The 18,534-nt window shown below is 33.2% G+C and overlaps 1 protein-coding gene across 8 annotated transcripts in view; it reads left to right on the top strand.

Moving 5' to 3' along the window:
• The window catches only part of CACNA1E (calcium voltage-gated channel subunit alpha1 E), a 597,321-nt gene that overhangs the window by 479,885 nt on the left and 98,902 nt on the right, over nt 1–18,534 (top strand). For all 8 annotated transcript variants that reach the window (XM_031936988.1, XM_003767485.4, XM_031936990.1 and 5 more), the window contains exons 15-20: nt 5,230–5,342; nt 5,658–5,789; nt 6,716–6,788; nt 8,304–8,421; nt 10,410–10,477; nt 17,419–17,516. In XM_031936988.1, coding sequence (XP_031792848.1) covers nt 5,230–5,342; nt 5,658–5,789; nt 6,716–6,788; nt 8,304–8,421; nt 10,410–10,477; nt 17,419–17,516 — 602 coding nt within the window. The remainder of the gene's footprint in view (nt 1–5,229; nt 5,343–5,657; nt 5,790–6,715; nt 6,789–8,303; nt 8,422–10,409; nt 10,478–17,418; nt 17,517–18,534) is intronic.

Raw genomic sequence — 18,534 nt, forward strand, 5'->3', positions numbered from 1 at the left:
TTAGAAGTAATGAGGGCCTGAAATAAAAATGTGTCTGTTATTGGAGAGGAAATGGATATGAACAATATTATAGAGGCAGGAAAAACAATATTTTGCAAATGTTTGGGGGTGGGGGAATGAAGGGAAGTGGTGAGAGAATATGGAAATTTGAGGATAAAATGGAATTCATAAACCAGGGACACTGGAAGAATGATGGTACCTTCTACAAAAATAGGAAAATTTGGAAGAGGAATGGGTTTTGGGGAAAAGATAATGAGTTCTATTTTGGATATACTATTTCAGATATCTTCAGGACATCTAGTTCAAGAAGTACAAAAGATATTTGGTAAAATGGTTTTATTGCCCTCTCCAAAGTTGCCAATGTTCTTTTAATTTCCAAAGTTAATAGCCTTTTCTCAATCTTCATCTTTTTTTGATATTTTTATTCACTTGGTTCATAACCTTTTCCTCCTGAACACTCTTTCTTCTGGATTTTCATGCTGCTGCTCTCTTCTGGTTAACTTCCTGTCCTACAGCTTTTTCTTAGTATCTTATGCAAGCTCTTCATTTATGTTATACCCTATCACTGTGGATGTTCTCTATGTGATTGTACTGGAGTCTCTTCTGCTTTTGCTCTGTTACTTTTTTACTTGGCAATCTTATTTCTTCATCTCCCAATAGCTTAATTGTTTTCTATATGCAAATAATGTCCAATTCTATACACATATACATGTACACACATATATACACATTTTATCATCTATCTATCTATTTTGTTCTAGTTTTTTTTTTTTCCTGAATAACTGTCCTGTACTTTTGACTGCTTCTTAGACATGTCACATTGGATGTCCCTTGGGTATACCAAACTTAAATATGTTCAAAACATAGTCCTTTCCCTCAAATGTTTCCCTTTTCTGGATTTCCTGATTAATATTTTAGACACAGCCATTCAATCTCAGTTCCTCAGTACGCATTCAATAGTGTACAATAAGTTGACAAATTTTTATTTTTGTTTCGATCTTCCTCATATCTCTCTTAGACAGCTAGGTGGTGCAGTGAATAGAGTGTTATCTTACTGAATTCAAATCTGACCTCTTACTAGCTTACTTAGCAGCTGTGTGACACCTACATATTTGATTCAGTTTTCTCATCTGTAAAATAAACCAGAGAAGGGAATGGGAAAATCACTTCAGTATCTTTTATAAGAAAACATCCAATAGGAGTTAGAGATGACAGAAATGATTAAACAGTCAGAACAACAAATATATCTCATATACCTTTCCCCATCTTTTCCCACACAGGCTCCTGATCTTCCTGCCTTTTGTTTTTCTCCTCTTTCATCTATTCTCCACTCAGTTCCCAAGGTGATGCTCCTAAAGTGTGGTTCTAATTATATCACTACTTTGCTCAATGAGCTCCAGTGACTATGTAAAACTCTTCATAACCTGACCCCTTTCTAATCTTCATACATTTTATTTCCTTCTATGTACTCTATGATTCATTCTATATTGGCCAATGTGCTATTCCTTGTAAAACAATTCTGTCTATGCCTTTACAGTTTCCCATTGTCTCCCTCTTAGTTTCCTCTGCCTCTTAGTTTCTCTAGTTTTTTTCAGTACTAAGCTTAAGTTCTACCGGCTGGAGAAGATTTTCTCTGGTTCTACAAACTATTAGTGACTTTTGAAATTAGTTTCCATCTACTCTGTATATGTCTTTCTATACCTAGTTACTTCTCCTCTCTCTCATCAGAATGTAAAAAAGTCAAGGACTATTTTTATGTCTTTCTTTTTTTTCCTCACCATTTAGCAATTTCAACTACATAGAAAATACTTAATCAGTGCTCACTGACTGTTTAAGCTCAGAGAAGACTAGAACTCTTGAGTTCTCTCTCTTTTTCCACACACATGTATGTATATGTCAGCACTCATGGAAACTGATGAGAGAGAGCACAGAAAAGGATGAGAAGTGGGCCTAAGTCGGAGCCTTCAGAAATCTCCAAGCGGCGTGCAGATGTAGCATGATCAAGAAAAGAAGATTTAGAAGAAGAGGTCAGACATAAGAATCAGGAGAAAGTTCACAAAAACCTTAGATAGTATACATGAGGAAAGGGCATTATGTGGTAGGATATGTACCAGAGAAATTAAGAAAAATGAAGCCTGAGAGAAGACCATCATATTTGACATTGAAACCATCATTGGTAACCTTGGGAAAAGTAGTTTTATTTAAGTAATGACATTAGTAGCCCAATTGCAAATGTTTGAAGAGAAGATGAAAAGATATCAAGTAGGCATCTTTATCCTCTTAGAAGTTTGATTAATAAAGGAAGGAAAGGTAAAGGGGAACCTTCTCTTTAAGGGAAGGGTGAATCTATCAAAAAGTGTTTTTTATTTTTGTTTTTTTGGCTTTTCCCCCCCAGGTTGGAAGAGACATGAACAGGGAACATGAAAGGGAAGAAACAAGTAGATAGGGAGAGTTTATAATTAGAGGAAAATGATAATTGAGGGCACAATCTACTGGAGAAATGAGATCAAGGGCATGTGTAAATGGATTGAGCTTGGCAAAGAGAAGAGTTGTCTCAATATCAGAGACTAAACGAAAAAAGGATGGAGTTGGGAATGAGGTCAAAAGACTGTGGAGGTACACAAAAAGGACTTCAGAGCAAATGGCTTTAATTTTCTTCACAATTTAAGAAGCAAGGTCTTCAGTTGAATGAGTATGGGCATAGGGAGTTATAGGTAACTTAAAAAGAGAAGTAAAGTTTTGAGTTGCTTCTGTAGAGTTTAAAAGAGGGAATCATTTGGGGAGGAGTCAAGGGTTGTCTTGATGCAATGAAAGCCCAATTGAGATTAGAAAACATAATGAGCACAGCTTCATTCAGCATCATGTGAATATGAGAGAAAGAGGCAGATTATAGGACTAATTCAGGTCTGAAATTCAACAAGGAATAAGTAATGATAGGGATTTGAGGTGATAGGATATTGTAGAGTCAAATTGGTTAACAATAAAGTTGAGTTTTGGAAGAGAAAAAAGCAAAGTAAGGCTATTAACCTGAGAAAGTTTATAAGGGTTACAAGAAAGTCTTGATAATGCTGAAGAAAAGGTTCAGGAAGGATGAGGTGTACAAAGAGAGAGGCTGTTAAGAAATTAGTAAGACACTTGAGTGTCAGAGTTTTTGATCAAATGGAACACTTAGGGTTCCACAAGATTGAGTATGTGACCGTTCTTTTGACTGAGGTAGAATGTAAGATTAAGTATCTGAGAAAACTAAAGAACCAGAAAAATAGGGTGTTTGAGGTAATTTCATTCAAACTATTGAAGTTCTCTATGGAGAAAAAGTTAATGAGTCCTCTTTGAGAGAGGAATTAGGACATAGAGATTGCTACATAATAACCACTATAAATTATATTGGATTAAAAAATAATAGACTAAACTTTAAAAGATTGCAGAATTGTGGGGATAAAGGATGAGTCTGAAAATGACAGCAAGGAATATCCATCATTTCACTCTAGGACCAGTGTATTTCTCAGTAAGCAACTAAGTACTGTGAAAAAGATATCAGCACTCTCTAAATTTTAATTCATTGAGTCAATTTTCTCTTTGACCTGTCCTAGGTCTGATCACAAATTTGGTTTCTAAAATCAGCTTTACATTTGACAAAATCCAACACTTATTCCTATTAAAGACACTAAAGAACCTAGGAATAAATGAAGTTTTCCTTAAAATGATCAGTAGCATCTATCTAAAACCATCAGCAAGCATTTCATGTAATGGGGATAATGAGGAAACCAAATTATTCTTTGCAGATGATATGATGGTATATTAAGAGAATCCTAGAGAATCAACTAAAAAACCACTAGAAACAATTAACAATTTTAGCAAAGTTGCAGAATACAAAATAAATTCACATAAAATCAACTTCAATAAGAATGGAAAACTTTTATTGATCTGTTCTATTTAAATCATAACAACATAACTTCCTTATAAATAGGTTTCTCTTTGTCGATTAATTCCTTTACAATTCTACATTAGGAAGAGAGATTCAATTAGGCTTTAACAACTCTTAGTCTCCATTTTTATAGGCATGGCATGTTCCAGCTCAGAAAAGATTGATCAGATAGATGGCAGTGAGAAATTTAGGGCAGAACCAAAGAAGTATTACTATGCAGCAGAAAGCATTGAATATTTAGCACTCTAAATTCTGACTCTACAAATAAATACAATTTTCTTTTTACTGAAGGTCCTGTTGTCCTGTTACAAGAAATTCATTCTCTCTCTCTCTCTCTCTCTCTCTCTCTCTCTCTCTCTCTCTCTCTCTTTCTCTTTCTCTCTCTCTTTCACACACACACACACACACACACACACACCCCTCAATTTGGGAAATAAAAGATTTCTAATCTTTAGAACAATATCTAAAGCCATAAATTACAACATAATTTATATTTGCTTGGAGTTTGTTGTAGGAATGGGAATGATTAAGAGTATCATACCTAATACAAACTTTAGGCCTAATGAAGAGTTGGAGAGGTGTCCAAAAAGAATCACAAGGAAATAGTACTTTCTTTTTTTAAAGAGGGTCTACTTTCTTCTGTTGCCCAGAAGAGTAAAGCAAAATTTATCAACACAGAATCTTTGTCCTTTGGCTCTTTGCTACTCAGGCTGGTTTGTTATTTCTTAGTGGTCTCCAATTGCTGAACTTAGTATTAACACCTGATTTGCATCACCCATTGAACCCTGGAAATCCTGAGTTATAAAAATTCAGCAGTCTCAATTTTCCTCAAAACTGTTATTGTAGATATGTACCGCCATGCCTAGTGGAAATAAGACTTTTGAGGAAGAGATATGAAATTACTCAATCTAGAAAAGAGAAAGTTGAGGAGGTAAAAGAAGTGATAGGCTAGTTTATATTCCCCCCCACTAATTATAGATAAAAGGAAATGAATTTTATACTGTAGACATAGGGGATTGATATTGAGAAAAAATTTTTCCAGCAGAAAGAATTATTGACTGTCACAATTTCCTAATGAGGGAGATTGAATGTTCTATTCTCTCTGCCTTGCCCCTCCACTGACCCCTGCCCTTTAGGAATAGGATATCTCTGTGTAGGACTATTGATGTAATAATGTTGGGATTTATTGCTAGCACTATGAGTACTGGGGTTTCAGTGATTTTTCTATTAAACATCAATATTTCCCTTACTCCCCTCTCTACTTCTTTCAATGAAGCTTTGGTTTTGTTTCCTTTTCCTTTTAGGTCACTGTGGGAAGTATCTTTGAAGTGGTTTGGGCCATCTTTAGACCTGGCACCTCTTTTGGAATCAGTGTCTTACGGGCTCTCCGACTTCTCAGAATATTTAAGGTTACCAAGTAAGAACCAGAATTTTTTGACTTTGGAATTCCCTATTTCCACCTGGAGATTTATATTTATTCCTGTTTTTGTATATATATATATATACATACACACTTGATAAATTCTCCACTCTTCCCAGACTTAGTGATGAATGATCTAAATGATGAAGTGGTCCCATGCCAGATCACTGGACAGAATTTCCTAGAATGATTGAATCTTGTTTCTCTTTTCATTATAGAAAAGTTTGCAAAAGTTCATTTCATGGATTCTGGTTTGTGATTATGGAAAGGGTAGAATTGTTGCAGGTAGTAACATTGCCTATTATTTTTCAGGTATTGGGCATCCCTACGGAATTTAGTGGTCTCACTGATGAGTTCCATGAAATCCATCATCAGTTTACTTTTCTTACTCTTCCTCTTTATTGTTGTCTTTGCTCTGTTGGGAATGCAGCTCTTTGGAGGCAGGTGAGCTCCCACAAGCTTCCTAAATTAAAAAGTCCCCAGTTCTATGCCATAATTATCATCAATTTGATAGTAACTACTATAATAAATTTTATTTAGAGTTTTAAGGTTCACAAAGTACATATTTTGTCACTTTTCCATGTACTTTACATATAGATATTTACAAAAATGTTCAGATATATTGTATTCTTGGATACAATCCTTGGAAGTAAATATTATTATTATTCTCATTTTGCAAATAAAACTGAGAAAGGCAGTGGTTAAGTGACTTGCCTAAGGTCATATAGTTAAGTCTCTGAGATAGGATTCTAATGAGACTATAGACTAAACCTTCATCTGGTGATATGATAAAATACAATATGATATAATATATAACAACATATCACAGCCTGCATAGAAATATATGCATGTGTATATACATGTGGGTGTGGGTGTGTATATATACATATGTATACACACACATGCACATAGATATGTATGTATGTATATACACACGTGCATCTCTATGTATGTGCAGTTATATGTGTGTGTATATAGTCTTATGGTCCTATTATAATTAAAGAATTTACTTCTACTTTATTCCTCATTTATTCCTAACTAGCCCATCTCACAAATACATTAAATCATAGGATACCAGATAAGAAAGTATGAATGAATCAGTATAAACCCATCACTACTGCTGGGAATATTACAAATAACTTATAGTGATAGGGAAACAGTAGTGCCATCTTTTCATATCAACTGAGAATACATTATTATCATAGCTTGGTGGGAAAAGTAACAAAATATTTAGAAAGTAGCAGGAAGAATAATAATATAAATCATTTAGGAAATGAGGGAGGGGAAAATAGAATTTAAAATGTAAACACTGAGGTTCATCTTGGTTCTTAAGGTCTCATATTGTGTCTCTCTCTGGTTTCTCTTATCAGGTTTAATTTTAATGATGGGACTCCTTCAGCAAATTTTGACACCTTTCCTGCAGCCATTATGACAGTATTCCAGGTATGAGACTAATAATGAAGACTATAGAAAGTAAGAAATGTGATTCATGGTGTGGGGAAGAGGAGGGAAAATAAACTAGAATCTCTTGAATCATCCTATTTGATTGTTTCTTTCAGACCTTCAGAAAAACTGACATTCCTTTCTTGAAACACTGATGTCTTTTCTCTTCCTGCCTCCTTAAGGCTTTGAGCATCCTTCCTTAATTGGTTATAATAGAATCATTATAATGACATTTTGAATTTCAACAGACATTTCCCCCAATAATTTATATATAGTGGAAAGAATGATGGAATAATACTCAAGAATTCTGGGTTTTGTTTTCAACTTTGCCACTAAATATGTATATATACTTGAGAAAAGTTACATTACCTCTTTGGTTCTTGTGACGACTGCATTAGCACCCCAGAATCTGCCGGATAATCAGGATAAGCAAAAGTCCTTAGTCTTTATTCTTGGTCTTTAGATGCAAGATTGAACAGGATGGAAGCAGAATCTCCGCAACTGCCTTCTCCCTCATCTACTGCCAAAGTGTGTCTCTGGCTGGTCTTATTCCACCCCCTAGTCCCTCCTACAATCCTCTGTATACATCAATCATTGAGCCAGCACAGGATAGTGGGAAGGACCATTTTCCAAGCATATGCCCATAGAGTATTGTCCAATCAGTAATTAGCCCTAAGTGCTTGAACCAACCTCAGTGCAATGACTCGAGTTTCAGCCCTCTACAGGTTCTCAGTTTTCTCCTCTGTAAAATTGGAAGACTGTGATCTTTAAAATTCTTGCCAGATTTAGAATCTAACTTCCATGAGTCATCTATTTTATCTTCTTAATTTCACTGTGAAGTAGAAATGTCTAATTTAGTAGATCACTCAAAGGGCTCAGATAAACAATTCCACTGTTAAAATATCTAATATCTTCCTAGGTCACAATCTCTGAGCAATTATTTCTGTTTTGTCCCAGGCTGATTCTTTCATGAAGGCAAATTATGCCATCTTTTTCCTTAATTCTTACCTAGTAGGAATCATCTGTTCCCCAGATCAAAATTATAAGGGGAATCTGGAATTTAAAACCAGATGCTTTGTGTTGAAATAGAGTTATGAAAATATAAGAAAAACAAATTTATGATTTGGAAATTTATCTAGTTATAGATATAATAAGTATAGTGATTTATAAATAATAATAATAAATGATATTTTGAACTACAACTATAATGTGATATTAAAATATATGTGATTTTTGTTGTTGACAGAATCACAGGTATTGCTAATACTATTGTGCTGTGTTGCTTATAGTCATAATTGAAAAAAATGCTAAATTTCAGTTAGAAATTCATGAAAATTGAAAGATATGATTCCTTTCCCTATCTGTGGGCCCATAGACTCCAAATTAAGAATCCTTGCCTTAGAATGAGACTAAATGAAGGAAGGGTAGATATTAAAGATTGCCAATATTTTTAGATTGGAATATCCCCATCATCCAGCTTATGGGTCTAACCTTTCCATTTTTGGCCTGGTTCAGATCTTGACAGGTGAGGACTGGAATGAGGTGATGTACAATGGGATCCGTTCTCAGGGTGGAGTTAGCTCTGGTATGTGGTCTGCCATCTACTTCATTGTGCTCACTCTGTTTGGCAACTGTATCCTTTCTTCCAAGTTTTAATGATTTTTTTTACTTTTTTATATCATGAAGTTATACTCATGAAGAGCAAGAGATGGTAGATGTGATGGGAAGTTTCCAACTATCTATTCAAGCCAAATTAATCAGTGTTTATTTCAATCTTCTCCATGTCCAAAACGGCTAAGTGCCAAGATATCTATTCAAAAAGGAAATATAAGAGAAAAAAAATTTAACATAGCACCTACTATGTGCCAGACATTATTCTAAGTGCTTAAGAGATATTGTCTCTTGATATTTAGAAATTTAGATCACACAATTATTACCTATTTTGCATTAATCACTATGCTAGATTCTGGAAATACAAGGAATTTATAATTTAATAAGGGAAAAGAGAAAGTCGTGTAAAGAAAAGACCATTCTTGCTGTCATCACACTGATCTTCAGAGTCATCCCAACTTGACTAATATTTTCTTTTCTCTCTCAGAGATTTTTCCTCTAGATCTAGAGAGCAACTATTGCAACCTTCTCTAAAACTATGTCAATTAGTCATCTAGTGCAGTTTAGTAGGGAAAAATATTAGACTTGTAGTACCAGAGAGCTAGGTTCATAGCCTATGTTGCTTAAGTGGGTTACTTGCCATGAGCAAATCATTTAACCTCAGTGAACTTCAGGTTTTTTTTTATACCTGTAAAATGGGGCTAATATTACTTGCATTACTTATCTTGCAATTTGGCTATGAAAAAAAGCGTTTTGAAAACTTAAAAACCTTATAAAATTATATTATTATGATCAGATTCAATGAATAGGAAACATATAATGATTTCTGCTTTCAAATGACAAAAATAATCAAGGTTGCTTTTTGCTTTTAAACTGTATTATCAAATGGCAAAGAGAATTAGTCTTTGCTTATCATAATCTCTATCTTTAATATTCATGGTGGGATGCATTTCACTGGAGTCTCTTCTGCTCTTAATTTTTACAATCAACTAAAAAAAATCATATTGTCATTATCAAAGGAAAACATTACTGTACTTTAACAGTTTATAACTAATAGGTCTTCCAAACCACCTTCAAACTGTTTTCTGTGGTTTACAGACTTATATACATGCTCTCAGCATTGACATTTGCAAGTTAGATAGAACATTTTAAGTTAGTTGATGTTAAGTACCTTTTGTGCTAGACAAAAAAATGTGGATACAAAATGATCTTACCTTTTAATGGCTACAAGAACATACTTGCCACATTGTATCAACATTAAAAGTTTTATTAAACTTTATTAAAGCAACAGTTGAAAAAATAGGACTTTTGAGGATATTTGAATAGGGAGAGGGTACTAAATTAGAAAAATCTATTAGTTTATGTAATGACCCTTCCGACATGTGTGTATGTGTGTGTGTGGATGTGTTTAAGATGGAAAATCATGGCTGACTGAAAAAAATAGGTTATCCCTAACAGTGGTGAATGTTGATCAGCAATGATAAGTCTTAGCTACTGAGGAGGTTAAACTCTTTTGTTGGTGGTGTACTAGTCCATATTACCTAGCATCATAGATTCAGGGTGGTTGGCTTATAATTCTTCATTAAGGTGAAGATGATTTGTTCCTCTACATTTATCCACTCATTTTTTATGGTTGCCATTCCCATTCTGGCCTTGTGTTATGGCCATAGCAATCTCATTGTCTCTTGAATTATCTGGAAATAGTGATCTTCACATTGTTTTTATGTTTTCTAAAATGATTAGACTGGAGAAATGGAGATGGGGATGATATTCTTTTGCCAGAGAAGGGAGGCTTAACAGCCTCCCCATTCCCTCTGATCACACTTCTTTATGCTTGCTAAATTTTGAAATGATAAGCATTTGGAGTAAGGGATTATCTGACTTCTATCCAAAGTGTAATACTGATGTCCCCTTGGTAAGGCTGCTGCTTTCCTAATTTAGGAAAAAAAGGGAAGTCTCATTTCAGCTTCGTCAAGTTTTCAAAAGACATTTATCCTTAACATCTCCCAGACACCCTACTGAATGTGTTCTTGGCCATCGCTGTGGATAATTTGGCCAATGCTCAGGAGCTGACAAAGGTAAGGACTGTCTGTCTTCAGAGACCCTATTGTTCCACAGTGCCAACTGTACCAACAATCCAGAGCTTGTGACCCTGTGATAGCCAGGTGAGTATCGGTAAGGTACAATATTCAGAGTGGCTGCCTGAACAAACACTCCAATTTCTACTTATGACTGTAAGTTTCTATCTTTGTTAAATACCTCTTGTGATTCAAAGAAGTGTAGGGAATATATATGTTGAAGATTATTAATATTGCAGAAATTCTCTCAAATTGGCTTATTTATCATATCAGCCTGATCCAAGAAAAATATCATCTTTCTTTTGGATTAGCTTCCCCTCTCAATCCTAAAGCACACACTTATAGAATTGGACACAAATCATAGTAAATAGATCTATCTTTTGCCAACATTTGCTCCAAATAATGGAATTATAAATTAGCATTTAAAGAAAATGTCTTTGACTTACTGGCGATAATGACTAAAAGGTTCCTTCATCTAACTCTACTACTACCACTTAGAAGAGAAATGGGAAATAAAATGATAAGATGGGCAAAGTGGAGTTGTGTTTTTTCTTGGTCAGTGTTCTGAAGAAGCTGAACTAGGTTGCTGTACTCTAGTTTCTGGTTTTCAGTCATACCTCCATATCAGTTTATTTCCTCTAAACAGCTCAATTACATATCTACCTTCATTAAAATTCTGCCACAACATGGGCTTTCAGCTCACCTTTATATTCCTGCTTTCTTTTACAGAAGTGGCTACTCAGTCTCCCATTCACAGAATCAAAAATTTAAGAGCTGCAATAAATTTCAGAGGTCATATAGTTTAGAGTAAATTTAGAGTAGAGTAAAATTCTTTCAACTGATCCTCATATGACTTGAACTAATGACCTCTTTATTTTCACTGGGACTAGATTATCAATGCTGTTCTTAAACTATGGTACCCAGAACTTAACATAACATCCCAAATGAAGTCTGACAATGGAATTAGAGTAAGATGATCATCTCCATGTTCCTGATGGCAATATCTCTTAAGATATTGAAGACATTAGCTTTTTCAATCCATTATATAATGCTTGTTGCTGTTGCAAACTAATTTACAGGCAACTAAAACTTCTAGATATTTTTCAAAATATTTACTGTTTGACCACATTTCTCCCATATTATACTGCTGAAGCTATTTTTTTTTATCTAAGTGTAAAACTTTATATTTGTTACTATTGGATTTGATTTTCATTCTATTGGATTTTCTCCATCATTCTACCCTGTCAAAGTCCTTTGGATCCTGAATTTGTTACCCACTATATTAGATATCCCACTCACCTTTGTTCAATATATGCAATTTTTTGGTGAAATTTGCAAATTTGATTATATTATTTAGGCTTTTATCTATATTATTAATTAAAATGTTAAATAGCACAAGCCTATGGAAAGTTTCCTGACATTCTCCACTGGAGATTTTTTTGCCACATTGATATTTAATCCTTAATAACTATTCTTTTAGTCTGATCATCAAATAAGTTTTAAATTAATCCAATTATACTATCAACTAAACTATACTACTCCATTTATTTCACAAGAATAGTGTGAGATACTTTACCAAATTTTTGTAAAAATCCCAGAATCAGAAGAAACTTAAAAATATTGATTTGGACAAGAAACTAAATGCTATACAGGACATGAGTAAAATGAATATTTCTTAGCATAAAATTCACATTTCCTTCTTGTGAATTAACATCTTTGAGTGGGTACAAAAGCAAAAACATCTTTCAAACTAATACAGAAGAAAAGTATATAGTCTAAGGACACAGACATGTATGCATGACTTGGGCAAGAAAGATCCTTTCTTGCCTGAGGAGCATTGGGAAAGCAGGGAGAGAACATTAAAAGATAAAATACAGATATAGTGGTGGTGGTAGAAATCAATTCTTCCTATGGAAAGGGCATAGAGTGGGAACTTCAGAACACATTGTAATAAGTGTTAAAAATCTCACAGTAAGCTTCATCAAGAAAGAGGGGTATTTCAGAGAATACTCTGCTCCACTAGGGAAGTGATTTCTTGGGGAAAAAAATATGTCCTATCCCTGAAAGGGAGAAATCCAGACTACAGAAGTAACCTGAGCCCAAAGACAAGCTCAGTGGGATAAAGTACATGAGTCCAGAATGATATAGCTAATCCTAGGATAAGCAGATGAGTAAAAGTTTTTATATATGGCCTGAGTACTCTTAAATCTGTCCTCTTAATCTGTAGGCTCACAAATTATATGTGAGCATGTTGCTTTCCATTGCTTCTTAAATATAAGATAATTTTCATTTTTGTCTTTATATTTCCAGGTCCTGGTACAAAGACCAGAACATAATCATTTGAAAACTACTTATTGATACTGACACTCTTATGAATTGATATTTATGAAAACCAGGCTTCTCAGACTCTAAACTAAGTTAGGAAATTAGTTTTAGAGGAAATCTGTAGCCAATGAATAGTTAAGTTGAAAAGAGGAAGGGAGAAGACTATATTAAGCCTATATATAGAAAAAAGAGTATTTGTGCATAAATCTCTTGAATGAAATATTTGGTTCTAGAATGTATTGGAAAGTGAAAAATTAAATTTCTTGGAAAAATATGACACATATGAATTTTATTCAAACTAAGAGATTGAATGATGGTATGGGAAGAGATTAGGAATTCTATTCTGAACTCTCTTTTAGGATCAAAAGGAGAAAAGAGGAAAACTAAAACTAAAATTAGATTGAAGACATTTGGGCTTGAGTAGGTCAATAAGATGATGAAGAAGTATTTTTGGAGGAGAGTAGCTTCAGACTATTGAAAGATTATTGAAAAAGAAAAATTGCAGAAACATTACAGAATTTAATAGAGAAAAAGAAAATTTAACAATAACTGAAGATGAGTTACACTTGGTAAAAAAAAAAAAAATGGAAGACGACAGAATGGAATTTTTTTTAAAAAACCTCAACAATTTACCATAATAAAGAAACTTTCAAAACTAATTCAAAATGTTTTGAGTGGAAAGAACATAAGTCTTCATGTACTCTAACCCCCTCATTTGACAAGTAAAGAAACTGAGGTCCAGAAAAATAAAGTGATTTGTCCAAGGTCCCACAGATAGTAAATGGAAGAGCTACAATTTGAATCTTGGTCTTTTGACTCCAAATCCTGTATTACTTTCACTGTATCATGCTATTTATATAGAGTTAAAACAAGGATTTGGAACAAAATTTATTATGATTTTTAAAAGCAGGAATTACAAACATGATTTCCAATAAGACAGTAGTAAAAATTCCTGTTGTAAAGAAGGCTAAACAGGTAAATTACATTACTATCAAAGCACCAGAGCCAATGAAACAATGTCATTATTAAATATGTATGCATCAAAAGGAATGCTTTTTACATTCTTAAAGAAAAAGAATACTAAAATGTAAAAAGGCACTACTAATAAATCCACTTATTGTACATAACTTTAATAAATCTCTTTCAGAACTATAAGAAAAATTATAAAATTATATAAATAAGAGTCATCATTTTCATAGGACTTTGAGGTTTGCAGAACACTTACATATGTTATTTCATTTGATTCTTACAACAATTGTGTAAGTAAGCTCTAAACTTGTGGCATTTTCTGAACATAAAAATCAATAATAAAATTAGAGTTGGAGGCATTTTAGAGCTAGAGTCAGAGTATGTGTATGTGTATAATATGTATATATGATATCAATGTGTGTATATGTATATATATATGTGTATCTACATATATAATCCACATATTAACACATATATACATATATTTAACATTCCAGAGTACCTTTATAAAAAATAACTATGTACTATGCCAGAAAAAAAATCATAAACATAGAAAGGCAGGCATATTAAACCTCTTTTACAGACCTTAATACAATTTTAAAAAGTGATCAGCAATGTTGGAAAGAATAAAAGATACAGACCTAAATGGAGATTAAATAATAATATCCTAAATAGTGGGTAAATCAAAGAAGATATTATAAGGAATAATAAATATTTTAGAGATAACAGTATCAGTGAGACAATATACTGAAATTTAAAGTATATGGCTAAAACCAGAGGAAAGCTTATATCCCAGAAAATATATACTAGCAGAATAGGAGGGGGGAGACAATAGATTAAATATATAAATTTAAAACTTAGAAAATCAACAAATTATCTCTCTCTCTCTCTCTCTCTCCATACTTTTGAAATTATTAAACATCAGCAAAAACAAAATTATTCCTATTTGCCAAAAAATAGAATAATTTGATTCAAAGGTCAAATATATAGTATAATGGATAGAGTGTCCTTGTAGTCAGTCAGATCTAGGTTAAAGTTCCAATTCTGCCAAAAAAAAAAAAAATACTGTCTATGAGACCCTGAGATTGTCCTCTAATTTTTTAGTGCTGCTCCCTTCCCACACAGTCTATTCTTTTAGACTATTGTGAAGATAGTATTGATCTACTTTGGTAGAGAAAATTCCTCACTTTGAACTTCCTATACCAATGAAATTGTATGTCCTCACTTAAAAGAAAAAGAAACCTTAAATAATAACTGAAAAAACTAATGAAGTTTATAATTTATAGCTCTAGAAAAGTAACGAGACGCAAAATGAATTCACAAACATCATGAGTATCTTTTTGTTTTTAACCAAAAGAACCAAAAACAAAAATAAAAAGTACCTGAAGAAATATTTTTAAAATGACAAAGTTCACTTCAAGCAACAATAAAATATCTAACATATCTGGGAGTTGACCTGACAGCACAGAAAAGACATAAAGATACCAATGTTAAACACTTCATATAAGTATAGGAAAGCATAAATAACTGGAAAAGTCTTCACTACTCTTGTTCATAGCAACACATTGCCATCTGAATTAATCAACACATTTAGTGTCATACCAATCAAACTGCTAAGAAATTATTTTATAACATTATACAAAATAACAGTAATTAATTTGGAGGAACAAAATATATAAAAAAAAACTTCAAAGAAAATAATGAAAAGGGGAATTAAGGGATTATTTCTTGTTACATCTCAATTTGTATAATAAATCAGTGATTATGAAAACTGTTTGCTACAGGTTAATAAATATAAGAGAAAAAACAGATCACCAGCGAACAAAAAAGATTTGGAAGCAAAATGAAAACAGTAGTTGAATGTTTGATAGAAACAAAAATACAAATTACTTGAGGAATTAATTCCTATTTGATAATAACTCTGAAAATGAAAAGGCAATTTGGCAGAAAATTGGTTTAAGGCAGCAGTTTTTATCATATATCATATTAAGATTCAAGTATATAAATTATCTAAATATAAAGGTCACAGCTCTTAAAAATAGAAAAGAATAAATAAATAAGACATTTTTAAATAAAGAATCTCTTATGTTTATGATTAAGGATATGATGTGTAAACAGAGAGTAGATAAAAGAAGATTTTAAAAGACAAAATAAACAATTTTGTGAATAGGAAAATATATTATTCAAAATCAATTCAGCTAGAATAAGAGAAACAATGAGTTAAAATATTAGCATCAAGAATCTCTAATAAAAGTCTGACATTTAAAATCTATAGAAAATTAAAACAAATATAGAAGACTAACAAAGAAACAGGTTTCAAAATAAGAAGTATAGATTGTCAACAGCCAGAGGAAAAATTATATGTTCCAAATCACTAATCATAAGAGAAATGAGTTATCATATCATATCCATAAAATTGGTAAAGATTACAAAGAACAGAAATGGTAAATGTTGAAAAGACTGAAAGAAGAAATCTATACTAATATGCTAGTAGAACTGTGAATTGGTCTAATCTAAATATTGTGGAAAGCAATTTGGAATTGTGTGAAATGTTACTAAATTATTCATATGCTTTGATTCACTGATCTAGCTATTGGGCATATTATTTTCTCCAAGGAGGACAAAGAAATAAAGAAGTAAGAAAGGTCCATGTATACCAAAATATTAATAGAATTACTTTCTGAGCAGCAAAAAGCCATAAATAAAATACCATCCATTAATTGGATAATGATTAAACAAATTGTAGTTTATGAACAATGATATAATATTGCATGCTGAAAATTATTAATACAAGTAATTCAGAGAATTATGAAAAGCTGTATGTGAAGAAGTTAAGAGCAAAATAGCTAGAATCAGAGAGCTGCAGACAGCATTTACAGTAATGTAAATGAAGATAACATTAAAGGATAACAAAATTCAGACCAAATACAGTGACCAAGACTGATTTCAGATAACAAATATTAAAAATATTTCCTTCTTTGTCAGGAAATGCCAAATCTAGTTTTCAAATGTCATATACCTGTCAGTTATAATAATTATACCAGATATTTTTAATTATAAATTTCTTGGGAGCAATGGTATTATTGGTATGGTTTATTAGAAAGTGATAGGCTTTTAAAAAGAAAGTGTACAAGTAAAAGATTTTAAATAGAAAGAAACAAAATGAAGGAAATGATCTTCCGTTTGTTATCTGTATGACCACCTGTGGCTTCTCACTTTCCCCCATGTGAGATGCATACTTTGCTCTCTCTAGTTCTTAATAATCTTTAGGAGCAAATCCAAATTTTGAAGCCGTGTGGTAAGAAGAATAATAGTCTTGGAATCAAAAATTTGTTCTTTAAATCTCAATTCAACCATTTATGAGCAGGCTTGACCTTGGCAAACCATTTAAGGTTTTTATGCCTCAGTTTCCTTATATATAAAATGAAGGAGTAGTCCTATATATTCTTTGAGGAGTTTTCTTTTAGTTTATGATCCCATAATTCTAATGCCTCTCCCAGTTTCTCTCCCTTTTTTCTTACTTGCTTACTTCCATTGATCAACAAAGCATCATCTAGAAGATGACAAGATCAAAAGAAGAAGGTCTCCAGGAAAGGAATTACCTGCTTTGTTTTCCATGGCAAAGGACAACTTTGTTTTCTGTGTAGGATGAGCAGGAGGAGGAGGAGGCCTTCAATCAGAAGCATGCCCTACAGAAAGCCAAGGAAGTCAGCCCAATGTCTGCACCTAACATGCCTTCTATAGAGTAAGTTTGTGTATTATTGACAGATGATCTCCCTTCTCTGACTCAGGAGATTCTGATTTGGGCTATAAAGGGACGTTAGTTTAAAATAGACTCAGGGACCATCTGTTTGAGACCAGGATTGGTCTGAATCTCCAAAATGGGAGGGAAAGGTAATGAAGAAAGGGAAGAGTCTTCTTGATTGCAGAATTACAGTTCCTTTTACAACCTCAATTTGACTGTGGATTTTGCACTTGGTGCCAGGATGTATGTGAAGAAAAATGGAAGAAGGGTCTGTGACCAAGGGGGCTGGTATGAGATTTTGTCAAACACTGGACCTTTCTCCCCTACCTTGAAAAGTATAACCTGAAGCAGATGACTGGTGGAAGGGAAGTCAAATGGGAATGCTGTGAACTAGAGCTTCAGTAACTTCTGGAAGATTATTGTGAGGTGGTACTGGACAAGACAAAAGTAATATTGATAGCTTCCACTTAATAGGAGTGATGATGAACTTTTTAAGGATGTGTATGTAGACACACTCCCTAGATCAAAAGATTCTTATTCCACTGTTGTCTTCTCGGTCTATAGCTTCTTACATACTTTTTGTGAAAGGAAATCTTTCTACAGAAAGTGAGGTGATGCTTAACAACTATCTGTGAGTGAAGAGAGGGGCCCTTAAAGATGCTTTCATCAAGAGAGGGGAGCAAAACTGCTTTTTAATTGAGACAAAAGATTCTCTCTCTCACTGGACTTTCTGGAGAAATATTTTGGAGGACGAAGACAGATTGTTGAGAAGAGATCTCAAACTCCTTTGGTGTGTGTATGTGTGCGTGTGTCCATGTATGTGTGGCAATTCCTAGAGTCCAAGAGATAATAATTGAAACTCTTCTCAAAAATAGGATTTTGGGGGGGCAGAGTTAAGAAAATTACTTCAGTTATTCAGAATGATGATCCTAAGATTCTGGCCCCAATTCAACATGACCATCATATCTTTATCCCTATCTGCCTGTTCATCCTCCCATCCAAATGAGAACACTGAACC

The sequence above is a fragment of the Sarcophilus harrisii genome, chromosome 4, assembly GCF_902635505.1.
Source record: "Sarcophilus harrisii chromosome 4, mSarHar1.11, whole genome shotgun sequence".
Taxonomy (NCBI): domain Eukaryota; kingdom Metazoa; phylum Chordata; class Mammalia; order Dasyuromorphia; family Dasyuridae; genus Sarcophilus; species Sarcophilus harrisii.